This window comes from Podarcis raffonei, chromosome 3 (genome assembly GCF_027172205.1).
Source record: "Podarcis raffonei isolate rPodRaf1 chromosome 3, rPodRaf1.pri, whole genome shotgun sequence".
Taxonomy (NCBI): domain Eukaryota; kingdom Metazoa; phylum Chordata; class Lepidosauria; order Squamata; family Lacertidae; genus Podarcis; species Podarcis raffonei.
This window is the reverse complement of record NC_070604.1, coordinates 12,418,500-12,431,307: the sequence shown is the minus strand read 5'-3', so window position 1 is coordinate 12,431,307 and position 12,808 is coordinate 12,418,500. Positions and strand designations below refer to the sequence as shown.

The window sequence follows — 12,808 nt, the reverse complement described above, 5'->3', positions numbered from 1 at the left end:
CTCCAAGAATTTGAATTTATTTAAGGATAATTATGAGAAATGTTGGTTGGAAGTTAAAAAGGATTTAGAAATTTGGTCAAGATTGAAACTTTCCTTGTTGGGAAGAATCGCAGCGATAAAAATGAATGTGTTGCCGAAAATGTTATTTTTGTTTCAAACCTTACAGATCGTGGACAGAGTGGACTGCTTTGGAAAATGGCAGAAGGATATATCTAGATTTATCTGGCAGGGCAAAAAGCCCCGAATAAAGTTTAAAATATTAACAGATTCAAAAGAAAGAGGGGGGTTTGCCCTGCCGGACCTGAGGTTGTATTATGAAGCTGCAGCCTTCTGCTGGCTGAAAGATTGGTTCTTGTTGGAAAACACTGATGTCCTAGATCTGGAAGGTTTTAATAATGCTTTTGGATGGCACGCATACCTATGGTACGACAAGGTTAAAGTACATAAATTGTTTAAAAGTCACATTGTCAGAAAAGCAATTTTTGCAGTCTGGATGAAATATAAAGACTTACTAGAGAGTAAAACTCCGAGGTGGCTATCACCAGTGGAGGCCAAGGCCCGAAAAAGACCCAATATGGAGGCCTATTGGCCGAAATATTGGGAACTGACTGAAAAAATTGGAGACAATTGGAAGTTGCAGAGCCAGGACAAACTAAAAAATAAGGTGCGAGATTGGTTACATTATGCTCAAATTCAAGAGGTTTTCAAAATGGATAAAAAAGTTGGTTTCCAGGTGGAAAAGTCGAAACTAGAGACAGAATTGTTAGAACCAAAGACAAAGCTGTTATCTAGAATGTATAACTTGCTGCTTATGTGGAACTTACAGGATGAGACAGTTAAATCTGCTATGATTAAATGGGCACAGGATGTTGGACACAACATTATGTTTGAAGACTGGGAAAGGTTATGGAACACCGGAATGAAATTCACGGCAAGTACGGCCTTGAAGGAAAACATTATGAAAATGATATACCGGTGGTACATGACCCCAGTCAAGTTAGCTAAGATACACCACCTGTCTGACAATAAATGTTGGAAGTGTAAGGAAGCAGAGGGGACTTTCTTTCACCTCTGGTGGACATGCCCAAGGGTTAAGGCTTTCTGGGAAATGATTTATAATGAGTTGAAAAAGATATTTAGGTATACCTTTCCCAAGAAACCAGAGGCCTTCCTGTTGGGCATGGTAGACCAGAAAGTGTCAAAGAAGGACAGAACTTTGTTTATGTATGCTAGTACAGCAGCAAGAATACTTATCGCAAAGAATTGGAAGACACAAGATTTACCCACGCTGGAGGAATGGCAGACGCAGTTGATGGACTACATGGAGATAGCTGAACTGACCGGCAGAATCCGAGATTTGGATGTAGAAACAACTGAGGCGGACTGGAAAAAGTTTAAAGACTACTTGCAAAAGTATTATAAACTGTATGAATCTTAAGATTGTGCATGATTTCGAAATGATACGCTTTAGCAATTATGATTAAGTAAATAGTAAACTAAGTGATAAAAGAGAAAAGGAGATAATATGAACTGAACATGTTACGTTTATTTTAAAGGTATAAAAACTGTGACACAATATATTGAATTTAGATACATAACATGTAAAAGTTACAATAAGGTATGACATAAGGTAACAAATTGCTGACATTGTTAATATAAAGAACGCAGAATCGGAAGGGGTGGGGAAGTCCAAATTGGGATTTTTGTTAAAAAAAAAAAAAAATGGTTTCTTGTAAATTCCTTATTTGCTTGCAATGTATAAAAGTTGGAAAGAAACGTAATAAAAAATATTATAAAAAAAAAAAAATGGTCTTGCTAGATAGTAAAAATCACGTTAAATTGCTGTTTTAGGAGTTGTTTTTAAAAGTCTGGAACAGATTAATCCATTTTGCATTACCTTCTATGGGAAAGCACGCCATGGTTTTGGAACGCTTTGGTTTTGGAACAGGCTTCCGGAACGGATTAAGTTTGAAAACTAAGGTACCACTATACAGTGAAAATCAGATAGGAAAAGTTTTAAGGCTCCAAATTGGTGTGCTTTAAAGAAGTGCGTGGACAACCCCCACCCACCTGCAAATGCTATATTGTAATTGTTTAAAGGAATATTAGACAAATTCATGGAAGCCAGGTTTATCAACGACTATCAGCCATTACAGCAAAAGACAGAAGAGGTCTTAATGCCAATTGCTGCGGACTGCTTGCTTTGTGGGTATCCTAGAAGCATTCTTCTGTGAACCAAGCTACATGTTAATGCCAAATGCATGATCATATTTAACATATCTGGTGCATTATTATTATTTTAGTAGATGCTTCCTTCCAATACCCAAAAGCAGCTTTGATGGCATATGCTGCAAACATGTGTTCAGCACCGCAAAACTGTTGTGGGAACTTCAACCGTTTCCATTATGAAAAGTCGTGTTTTAAGAAGTCCCAAAGAAGGCAAGAATGTAATGAGCGCAGAGATTTATAGAAGACAAGGAATAAGAACCTTGGGAGAGGACAGAAAGCAAAATTGGACTTTTCCTCGGCTGCATTATGACCACCATCCCACACAAATACAGTGGTACCTCGGTTCTCGAACGTAATCCGTTCTGGAAGACCGTTCGACTTCCGAAACATTCGAAAACCGAGGCGCAAAGGGCTGGCTGCATGTTCAATTGGAAAAAATGCAGCAGAAGTCGATTGAATTCCAAGGTGTGTTCTAAAATGGAAGCAATTACTTCTGGGTTTTCAGCGTTTGAAAACTGAAACATTTGGCTTCCGAGATGCTCAAAAAGCACTGTAATTCAAGAAGAGGGACACAGGTTGACTCAATAGAGAAGAATGTGAATAGTTATGTTTAGATATGTGTCTACTTCTACATAAGGAAGACCAAATATGCCAAGCAACATTACTTAACAAGTAGCTTGATAAACACCAAGCTTTCACATGCACCAGCTTAGTTAGGAAAAGTGCTCTTTTCAAAGGCTGACATTACTCACACGCACACAAAAACACACATGGACTTGATATCACAAGGAATTGATATTTGGAACATACTCACCCTGGATTATACAGCATAACTGCTGAGAGGTTTTCACAAGATTTTGAAAGATCTGACATGGACAAACTGAAGGAAGAAAGCAGTCCACTCTAATAAGACAGCAGAAGATCAAATAATTACTTACTACTAATATCAAAGTACGGTACATTTTCCTTAAAACTGTTCCCATTTCCCCAGACAAAATATGCATTAGTCTCGTAATGCAAATTAGGGCAACGTGCCTATCTAATGCAAAAAAGGCATCAATAAGGTACATAGGAAGAAATAGCCCAACTCACCTTTCTTTTCTCTCTCAATTTGGCTGCTTCCTTCGGATGATTGAAACGAAACATATTTGTTCTCCCAAGTAATATTACAGCACCTGGCAAGAAAGAAACATAATTCAATTGACTACATAACACATTAAGGGAGCTTTTTTGAGGGAGTACAGATTCCGAACACACACACACTCACTCACACACACACACACACACACACACACACACACTGACCGTATTCGCATCTAACACTAAACATTTCAAACAAGCCTGTGTTCAGATGACATGTGAAGGCAGCACATTTGAGCAATCTCTGTAAGCCATAGTTTTGCTTACCAGGACATGTAAACTAGGCCAATTAATTTGCTCCATCAAGTAGAAAGCAAAACTGAGCCAAAAAAATTAGGTGCAGAGAACTGCCAGTGTTTCAAATTTGATATACTTAAGCTTATGTTCTCCTTCACTACTGCTTTAAAATGAATTTAATAAAGAACAGAAGGGTCTTGCCTACCCATTTATGAACACGTCAAAGCAACTTATTGGCAGCAAACATTATCTCTCAATACTATTCTGATACGTGCCCTCAAGGCCTTTTGAAGGGATCAAAGTGGAATAAAAAAGTGCTTCAGTTACCACAGTCATATACATTCTTACCCTTTTCCTTTAAGTTTGCCATTTTTTCCAATAAAATGAAACACACACACTTTCACGCATATTTTTAAAAGAGAAAAGTATGTGAAAATGCACGTGCAGTTTTAAATGTTCTGCTTCTGTAAATATTTTTTTCTAAAAAATAGTAATTCATAAACAGAAAATACTTCGAAGAGAATTATCTTCATGGCACCCTTTTTAAAATGTCAGGTATGCAATGTCCATCAAAACAAGTTTCAGAAGAAGAAAAAACTCTTCTCAAATTACCCCAAGATCTTTTTTCATCTGGAGTAAGCTAGCATCAACCAGCGAATGGAGGTTGGCAAGGCTTGGCAGAGGGGAACCTCCACCCCACCTAATACTTTTCCCCACCCCAGTTGGGCACAAGAAAGGCTGGATTGCAGTGCTATAATATAATATAATATAATATAATATAATATAATATAATATAATATAATATAATATAATAATAATGATGATGATGATGATGATGATAATAATAATAATATACTATTTATATCCTGCCCTTCGGACACGGGTAGCGCTGTGGGTAAAAGCCTCAGCGCCTAGGGCTTGCCGATCGAAAGGTCGGCGGTTCGAATCCCCGTGGCGGGGTGCGCTCCCGTTGTTCGGTCCCAGCGCCTGCCAACCTAGCAGTTCGAAAGCACCTCCGGGTGCAAGTAGATAAATAGGGACCGCTTACTAGCGGGAAGGTAAACGGCGTTTCCGTGTGCGGCTCTGGCTCGCCAGAGCAGCGATGTCACGCTGGCCACGTGACCCGGAAGTGTCTCCGGACAGCGCTGGCCCCCGGCCTCTTGAGTGAGATGGGCGCACAACCCTAGAGTCTGTCAAGACTGGCCCGTACGGGCAGGGGTACCTTTACCTTTACCTTATCCTGCCCTTCTGGCTGGGTTTCCCCAGCCACTCTGGGCGGCTTCCAACAAAATATTAAAATACAATAGTGCATCAAACATTAAAAGCTTCCTTAAACAGGGCTGCCTTCAGATGTCTTCTAAAAGTCTGGTAGTTGTTTTTCTCTTTGACATCTCGTGGGAGGGCGTTCCATAGGGCGGGTGTCACTACCAAGAAGGCCCTCTGCCTGGTTCCCTGTAACTTGGCTTCTCGCAATGAGGGAACCGCCAGAAGGCCCTCGGTGCTGGACCTCAGTGTCCGGGCGGAACGATGGGGGTGGAGACGCTCCTTTAGGTATACTGGACCTAGGCTGTTTACTGCTAGGCTGGAATCCTAATCATGGATCCTATGGAAACTATGGATTCCACTGGACTTACTCCCAGTTATGTGGGGCTCAGAGTGCAGCCTTATGCAGTTAACTTGCCTCTAAAAGTCATAAATATATATTGCCATAGCAATCCACTTGGATTTCAACTGTCTAGATGAGGATACTGACATGAAATATTTCCCTCAGATATGAGAATAGCCAGTGCTTCCCCCCCTATAAAAATACGTGCCGGTACTTGCCATGAAGTTGTTACAGTAAGTGCCACACCTTTTAACAACAAAAAAGAAGTGCAGGTACTGCATACCATTGAGTACCCCCTGGAAAAAAGCACTGAGCACGCCCCCTCTCACATCCACATTAAATTAGGAACGTAATTTTAAATGACAGGATTTCTAGAGAACATCGGTAATTAAAATGCAGAGTGACGTCATATTCCATAATGGGCAAACACATATGTAATCTAAAGCAACAGTGAGGAGCAGAAAACCACCCTATTCCTTCATCCATGTGACATTCAAGTGATAAAGAACAAGCTACAAAAGAAGCAGGGTAACAGGACAGACTTGTCCTGGCTCAACCCTTCAGTTGAGAATAATACAGTGGTACCTCGGGTTAAGTACTTAATTCATTCCGGAGGTCGGTTCTTAACCTGAAACTGTTCTTAACCTGAAGCACCACTTTAGCTAATGGGGCCTCCCGCTGCCGCTGCGCCGCCGGAGCACGATTTCTGTTCTCATCCTGAAGCAAAGTTCTTAACCCGAGGTACTATTTCTGGGTTGGCGGAGTCTGTAACCTGAAGCATATGTAACCTGAAGCGTATATAACCCGAGGTACCACTGTACTGTAGTAGGTCTGGGGAGACATTAAGCACAAATAACCATAGTACAGTGGAACCTTGGTTCTCGAACTTAATCCGTTGCAGAACTCCATTCGACTCCCGAAATGTTCGAAAACCAAGGAGCGGCTCCCAATCAGCACAGGAGGTCCAGAAACAATAGCCGACAGCTGCATTGGACGTTCAGCTTCCAAAAACGTTCGGAAACTGGAACACTTCCGGGTTTTCGGCATTTGGGAGCCAATTTGTTTGTCAACTAAGCCATTTGAAAACCAAGGTTCCACTGTATTTAGCCAAGACTGAAATGTGAGTGTGAAGAATGGCATGCAGGCCTATGTAAGCCCCACACACAAGGTTCAGAAAGCAATGTGTAACAAGGCAACTTGGACCCATCTCAGCTGGCTCCATGCTGCTTTTCGTACCCAGACATACTTGCCGACGGCAAAAGGTAGCATGGTATGATTGCCAGAATGGGGAACCTGCAGCCTTTATGGTGTAGCTGGACTCCACCTATCATCAGCCGCAGCCAACATGACCAATGGTCACAGTTGCTGAAAGCTGTAGTCAACAACACTGTTGGGGTCCTTTATGAATTTCCTGGCTCCAGATTAGAGACTCACAACACCATCAGTTCTAAGTTCTGAGGTTTTCCTAAGGCACAAAACAAAATGCACCAGCTTGTTTCTGAACAACTACTTCCAGAGCCAATCAAATCAGCACGCTCCGCTTCTCAGTTTGAAAACACAGATGGGGAGACGTTCTAAAAATGATCAGAATTAGGACAATCCCAGGGATCACAAGAAAACTGAAACATGGGATTTCAGCTTCTTTGATTTCACTCTCTCTGGTGTCAAAAGTGCAGCCCCAATCATTACCCTTCAGTTTGATCTGTTTGCTCCAAACAAAAGCAGATGCTATCGAGTCATCTTTCCATGTTATGCCTTAATTATTCTTGGAACAGCTCAAACAGTTTCCTTGACTTGGAGAGATAAAAGAGTGCTCTAGAGGTTCCAGCTACAAACTAGATCACATTCTGCAAATATCATGAAATACCATGTGCTCTGGAAAAACTATTTAATTAATTCAGTAGGGCAAAAGGAGGCGATAAAAAGGAGGCATGATTTGTATTTTTAAAGCTGAAGAGGCAAATACCATTTGCGAGTTGGTTTGGAAGACTTCCTGCATTATGTCAAAAATACTCAATCTTGAATCCTCATTGCCAGTTAAACACACTGAGTGCAGCATCTTTGGTTAATTCTATCAATCCATTTATATTTCGGCCACTTCAACATTTCCAGCAATTTCCACTAACTAGAGCAGAATTGCATTTTAAAAAGAACACTACAGCTTATGGATGAAAGCAAACGCCAAAAAAACAAACATAATCTCAATGCAACATGGCTCAGAACAATTTTCTTCGCATATTTCCATCCAAGGACTCTTTTTTTTAATAATATGCCCAATTCACTATGGAAATTAAAATGTAATAGAGACTGTATGACAAGTATACTTTGCAAACTATGCCAAACCGCCTCTTAGAAAGGCAGAATCCAGTGTTTTCTTTCAATTCAAAATTATGGTAACATTGCCTACTGCACTTTATCACAGTCTAATCTTAAAGAAGATTTACTGTTCATAAAACTTTATGCAGCAAAGCTATTTCAATACTATCACCGTAATTTATGCTATGCACCAGGCTGGCCTTCCTTTCAATTGGGATATTTTTATGAAACTATAGTCAAGGGTCCCAGCTGGTTACAATTCTGCCAGCTAACACTGTAAAATAGTTTTCTCTCTTAACTCTTTCATATGCTTGTTACTTCACAAAGCGTTTCTCATCCTTTGTGCCACCCTGAAAGTTAAATTTACTATTTTCCTTTGAGAAGCTCAAAGAGTGATTTAAGCACACTCGCTCAGCTGTTTTGAAATAATGGCAAAAAAGCAGCTCTAAATGGCACATTTATATTCCAGCCCTATAAAGATTCACACACATGCTTCCCCAAGCATATAGGGAGTCTCAGGCTGCAGACTGACTGTGCAACTGAAGCCCTTATGACTTTGCAGGAATAGAATGTGGCCGCAACATTTGCTTATACATGGAAGAAAGTAGATTTCTAAAAAAAGAATTAACATCTTGAGAAAAGAGATGGTACTGGTGCTGACTGCACAACATTTCTGAGTCTGCTTAACTATTCAGAGCTTGTAAAGCACTCAGAGGATGTGGTTGATTTGAGTGGTATATCAATGCCCCCCCCCCAAAAAAACTGCAATGCCCACGCTGATGGAACACTTGTAACAGCACAACACTGAATTCCACGCAAAGTTTGCATCTCTATCTGAACCAGGGAAACAATGATTTGTGCAAGCCATATTTCACTTGCTAACCAGGGTTTCAAGTCGAGTTCAAACTGTAGCTTGCAATCCTCCTCTTCGGGCAAATTGGGACGGTTCAGATGTGGTGGCAAGCAAAGAGAATTAGGAGAGGAAATCCAAGACTCAAACGGAGAAGGAGAGATCGTTCAAGCTTGATCACGTATCACCAACCCAAATTCTGGTGTTACATCTGAACCACCCAGCATTTCCGAAGCTCAACCAGGATTTCTTCGCTTGATTTCAAAAGGCTTTTTAGGGTTAATTTTGAATGATGCCAATTTCAGTGCACATATCATGCTCACCATCTTTAACATTAAAAAGGGGTTATGCAGGAAGGAAGAGTGAAGAGAAATCCACATGCCTATATCACGCCAGTAAATTAAATGTCTTCTGCCTGCATTGGATGACATTTCCTTTAACTAATGTTAATTAGTTTATAGTTGAAAATCTAGATTGCAAGTCCACCAGGGTGGAACTATGTCATGTATATGTTTATGGGCTCACAAATAAGCATTCTTGGTGGCTGTGGTTTTGCTTCCTCTGCAGATTCACCAAAGCGTGAGACAGTATTTTTTAATGGAAATGGGATGAGATGCTCTTATTCAGCTAGGCTTTGGGTGGCTAAAGCGGAATACTGTATTTAACATGTTATTAAATATCCAAACCTCTTCAGATGGTAGTTTACTCAATGACAAATACAGTGGTACCTCTGGTTGCGAACGGGATCCGTTCCGGAACGCAACCCGTGTCTGCGCATGCATGGGTCGCGATTCACTGCTTCTGCGCGTGATGTCATTTTGCGCGTTTGCGCATGTGCGAGTGGCGAAACCCGGAAGTAACCCTTTCTGGTACTTCCGGGTCGCCGCTGGACGCAACCTGAAAGCATGTAACCTGAACCAAACGTAACAAGAGGTATGACTGTACACTAAGTTCTTACACGGTGTTTTCTAGTAAAATTGCTATCGAATATGGAATGACAACCATTCCTCATTATTTTAAGTCCTAACACTATCATGAATCATAGAATTGTAGCACTGGAAGGGACTCCAAGGATCATCTAGTCCAACCCCCTGCAATGCAGGAATCTCATCCATGACAGAGGGCCAGCCAATCTCTGCTTTAAAATCTCCAAGAAAGGAGAGTCCACAACCTCCTGAGGGAGACTGTTCCACTGTCAAACAGGTCTTACTGTCAGAAAGTTCTTCTTGATGTTTAGTCATAATCTCTTTTCTTTTAACTTGAATCCACTGGTTCGAGTCCTACCCTAAAGAGCAGAAGAAAACAAGCTTGCTTCCTTCTCCATGTGACAGCCCTTGAGTTATTTGAAGATGGCTATCATATCTCCTCTCAGTCTCCTCTTTTCCAGTACCCACCTCCTTCAACCATTCCTCATAGGGCTTGGTTTCCAGACCCTTGATCATCTTGGTTGCCCTCCTCTGTACACACTCCAGCTTGTCAATATCCTACTTAAATTGTGGTGCCCAGAACTGGACACAGTATTCCAGGTGTGGTCTGACCAAGGCGGAATGTTGTTGTTGTTGTTGTTTAGTCGTTTAGTCGTGTCCGACTCTTCGTGACCCCATGGACCAGGCGGAATACAGTGGTACTATTACTTCCCTTGACCTGGACACTGTACTTCTGTTGATGAAGCCTAAAATAGCATTGGCTTTTTTTTGCTGCTGCATCACACTGTTGACTCATGTTAAACTTGTGGTCCACCAAGACCCCAAGATCTTTTTCATATGGACTGCTAGTAAGCCAGGTGTCCCCCATCTTATATTTGTGCATCTGGTTCTTTCTGTCTAAGGGCAGAACCTTACATTTGTCCTTATTGAAATTCATGTAGAAATATAAAAATCAAAAGAAGCACCTGATATCATTTTTATGCATTTTTGCTTTTCTCTGCCCATGAGCCTTCTTCACATTCATCATCAAATGCTACTTTTTCTGCAAAAATATGTGACCCTCCAAACACATAATACGGAATACCGTTCCCAAGAAGACACGCCCTTTGGTTTTTACTCTACAAGATCTCACATGTAACACCATGCAAGATATCTGCTTTCAGGATGGAGAACAAGGTAATCCCAGGTTTATTAAACTCTAGGAGCTTAATTTTATTTTTTTAAGGGGCAGCATTTGGATTTATTCCTGGCCCCCCCTAGTTTTGGCTACATTTTACTGACTGAAAACCAGTTCCACTTTTCTTGCATTTGGCTATGCTAAATTTAAAAGACACATTAATGCCATCTCAATTAATTTTGACAAAGGTGCGGTAGCTAATTACAAGGCAAGCCGGTATAGTCCCCACAACTCTCCCAAAGAGTTTAACACATTTTCGATGCATGGTAATTTTAAAAGGAAAGTAGATTGTTAAGTGCAAAAGGAGCTAATCAGAAATATCTGAAGCAGGTATTTAAAGGTGCTGTGACTCCAGACTGTAAGATGAAACACTATTTAAGATACAGTGCTAAAACATGCATAATGAAAGCTAGCATGAAGACTTCCCAGCTTGTGAACTGGGATTTGGTGTACATGTTGCTGCCGTCTATCTACATTTAAGTTGGTTGTCTTGGTTAATCCAGACTCTAAAGTTTTCTTCCAAAACACAGGTTCTCAAAGGTAAGCCTATGAAGATATGAAGGAGGCTGCGGAGAATTTTTTCAGCCTTCCCAATTTCATATACAGTGATACCTCAGGTTACATACACTTCGGGTTACAGACTCCGCTAACCCAGAAATAGTGCTTCAGGATGAGAACAGAAATCGTGCTCCGGCGGCGCGGTGGCAGCAGGAGGCCCCATTAGTTAAAGTGGTGCTTCAGGTTAAGAACAGTTTCAGGTTAAGAACGGACCTCCGGAACGAATTAAGTGCTTAACCCGAGGTAGCACTGTATACAAAAGCGAAGTCTGATAGACTGGTTAGCAGCACTCGTAAAGAAACACAGCGAGCAGGATAGAAAGGATCAGGAGTGTGCTTCAATAACCTTGGGGAAGAAACACAAGGGGGGAAATGTTAAAATTATATGGCGTTCTGTTAGGTGTCAATACTCAAGCACTGTAGGCCACTTGGGTATATCCACCTTAAAACCAGTTTAGTGGAGAAACTGATGAAAGGTCTTGCAATCCCCAGAGCAACTGCCTGGGCATTGTTCGCGACACTCAAAAATACAGCAGTCTAGCAAGCTCCCATCTCTTCCCTTCATCTTAATAATACTCAACAACTACATGAAGCTGTTGTACTGAGAGAACGGCAGCGAAAAATGAAGTGTAATCCCCTTCTTTCAAGGGAGTAGTGGAAAATGAAATTGAACAGCTGAGCATCATTGCAGTCACAGCTTTAGTGCGAACACTGAGTCCAATTAAACAGTCACCCCCAAACTCAATCCAGGCCACCAATCATTTCCCTCTTTTTCTGGAACGGATCCAGTGGCCACACCTGAACTGCATGGAGATTACAAGCCAGTCTGACGATCCCTAAAATATCTAGAACGTATGGACGTGTGTGGGGGTGGGGTTTGGTGGGTGTCTAAATAGAGATTATCAATTGTTGGCATCCTCTATCTTGGAGGCAATGGAGGAGTGCACTTTTGGGGGTGAAGTCAAACATTGGAGAGTTAGAGCTCTGGCTGTGGTTGTAGAGACCAATACGTGAGAGACATGTTTTATTGCAGCTAGGGCAGACAAAGGGATCCAGTTATGCCATGGTGCATCTGCAGCAGCACACATACTAAATAAACACACTGCATGTTGTGCTTCTAATCACTGTATCATTTGCACAACGAAAACAGAAATTTGATATTTAACAGAAATTGATATATAGAAAAAGAACAGGAGGGAAAAAAGATCTCAAAATACAATGGAGTTTCATTGCAAAGAAGAAAAGAAATGTATAGATACCTTGGTTGAGTTGTATGGCCTCTGTGATCTGAATTCCATTTACAGAACATTGTGCTCCACTCAGTGGTATTAAATTAACTGTTCCATTGAAATGTTCAAAGATGCAGTGCTCGCTTTCCAGATCGAGGCCATGAAGGACTATGAAATGCAAACATTTTTCTTCTATTAGTAAACAAGAAGATAAGGCCAGGTACTTATGATACACAATTTAAAAATCTATTGACTCTCATTCTATTTACTGGAAAAAGAGATTCCTGATTTTTAAGCATCTTTTTGCATTGTGTGTGTGTTTACAAACAAGAGAGAGAGAGAAATATGTTGTATCCAGGAATTTCCTGCTGCAACCAAAAGGGCTCCTTTTTCTTAAGAGTCAGGACCCTGGTGCAGCAGAGACTCTCACACTGTTAACTGGATGCTCCTGTAGGCAAAAAGTTATTTTGCCAATCCCCTTGCCTGTGCAGCCTCTGTATTATCTCCCACGCTGCTCTGGAGGGTCCCCCAAACCTCCAGA

General features: G+C 41.1%; 1 protein-coding gene across 10 annotated transcripts in view; it reads right to left on the bottom strand.

Moving 5' to 3' along the window:
- The window catches only part of KIF16B (kinesin family member 16B), a 114,155-nt gene that overhangs the window by 57,758 nt on the left and 43,589 nt on the right, over positions 1-12,808 (bottom strand). For 8 of the 10 annotated variants that reach the window (XM_053380576.1, XM_053380577.1, XM_053380581.1 and 5 more), the window contains 3 exons: positions 12,298-12,435; positions 3,322-3,404; positions 3,044-3,132 (listed from right to left, as the gene is read on the bottom strand). In XM_053380576.1, the coding sequence (XP_053236551.1) occupies positions 3,044-3,132; positions 3,322-3,404; positions 12,298-12,435 (310 nt within the window). Of the gene's footprint in view, positions 1-3,043; positions 3,133-3,321; positions 3,405-12,297; positions 12,436-12,808 lie in introns of those variants that run through there. The other 2 variants (XM_053380585.1, XM_053380586.1) reach the window with 1 other exon arrangement.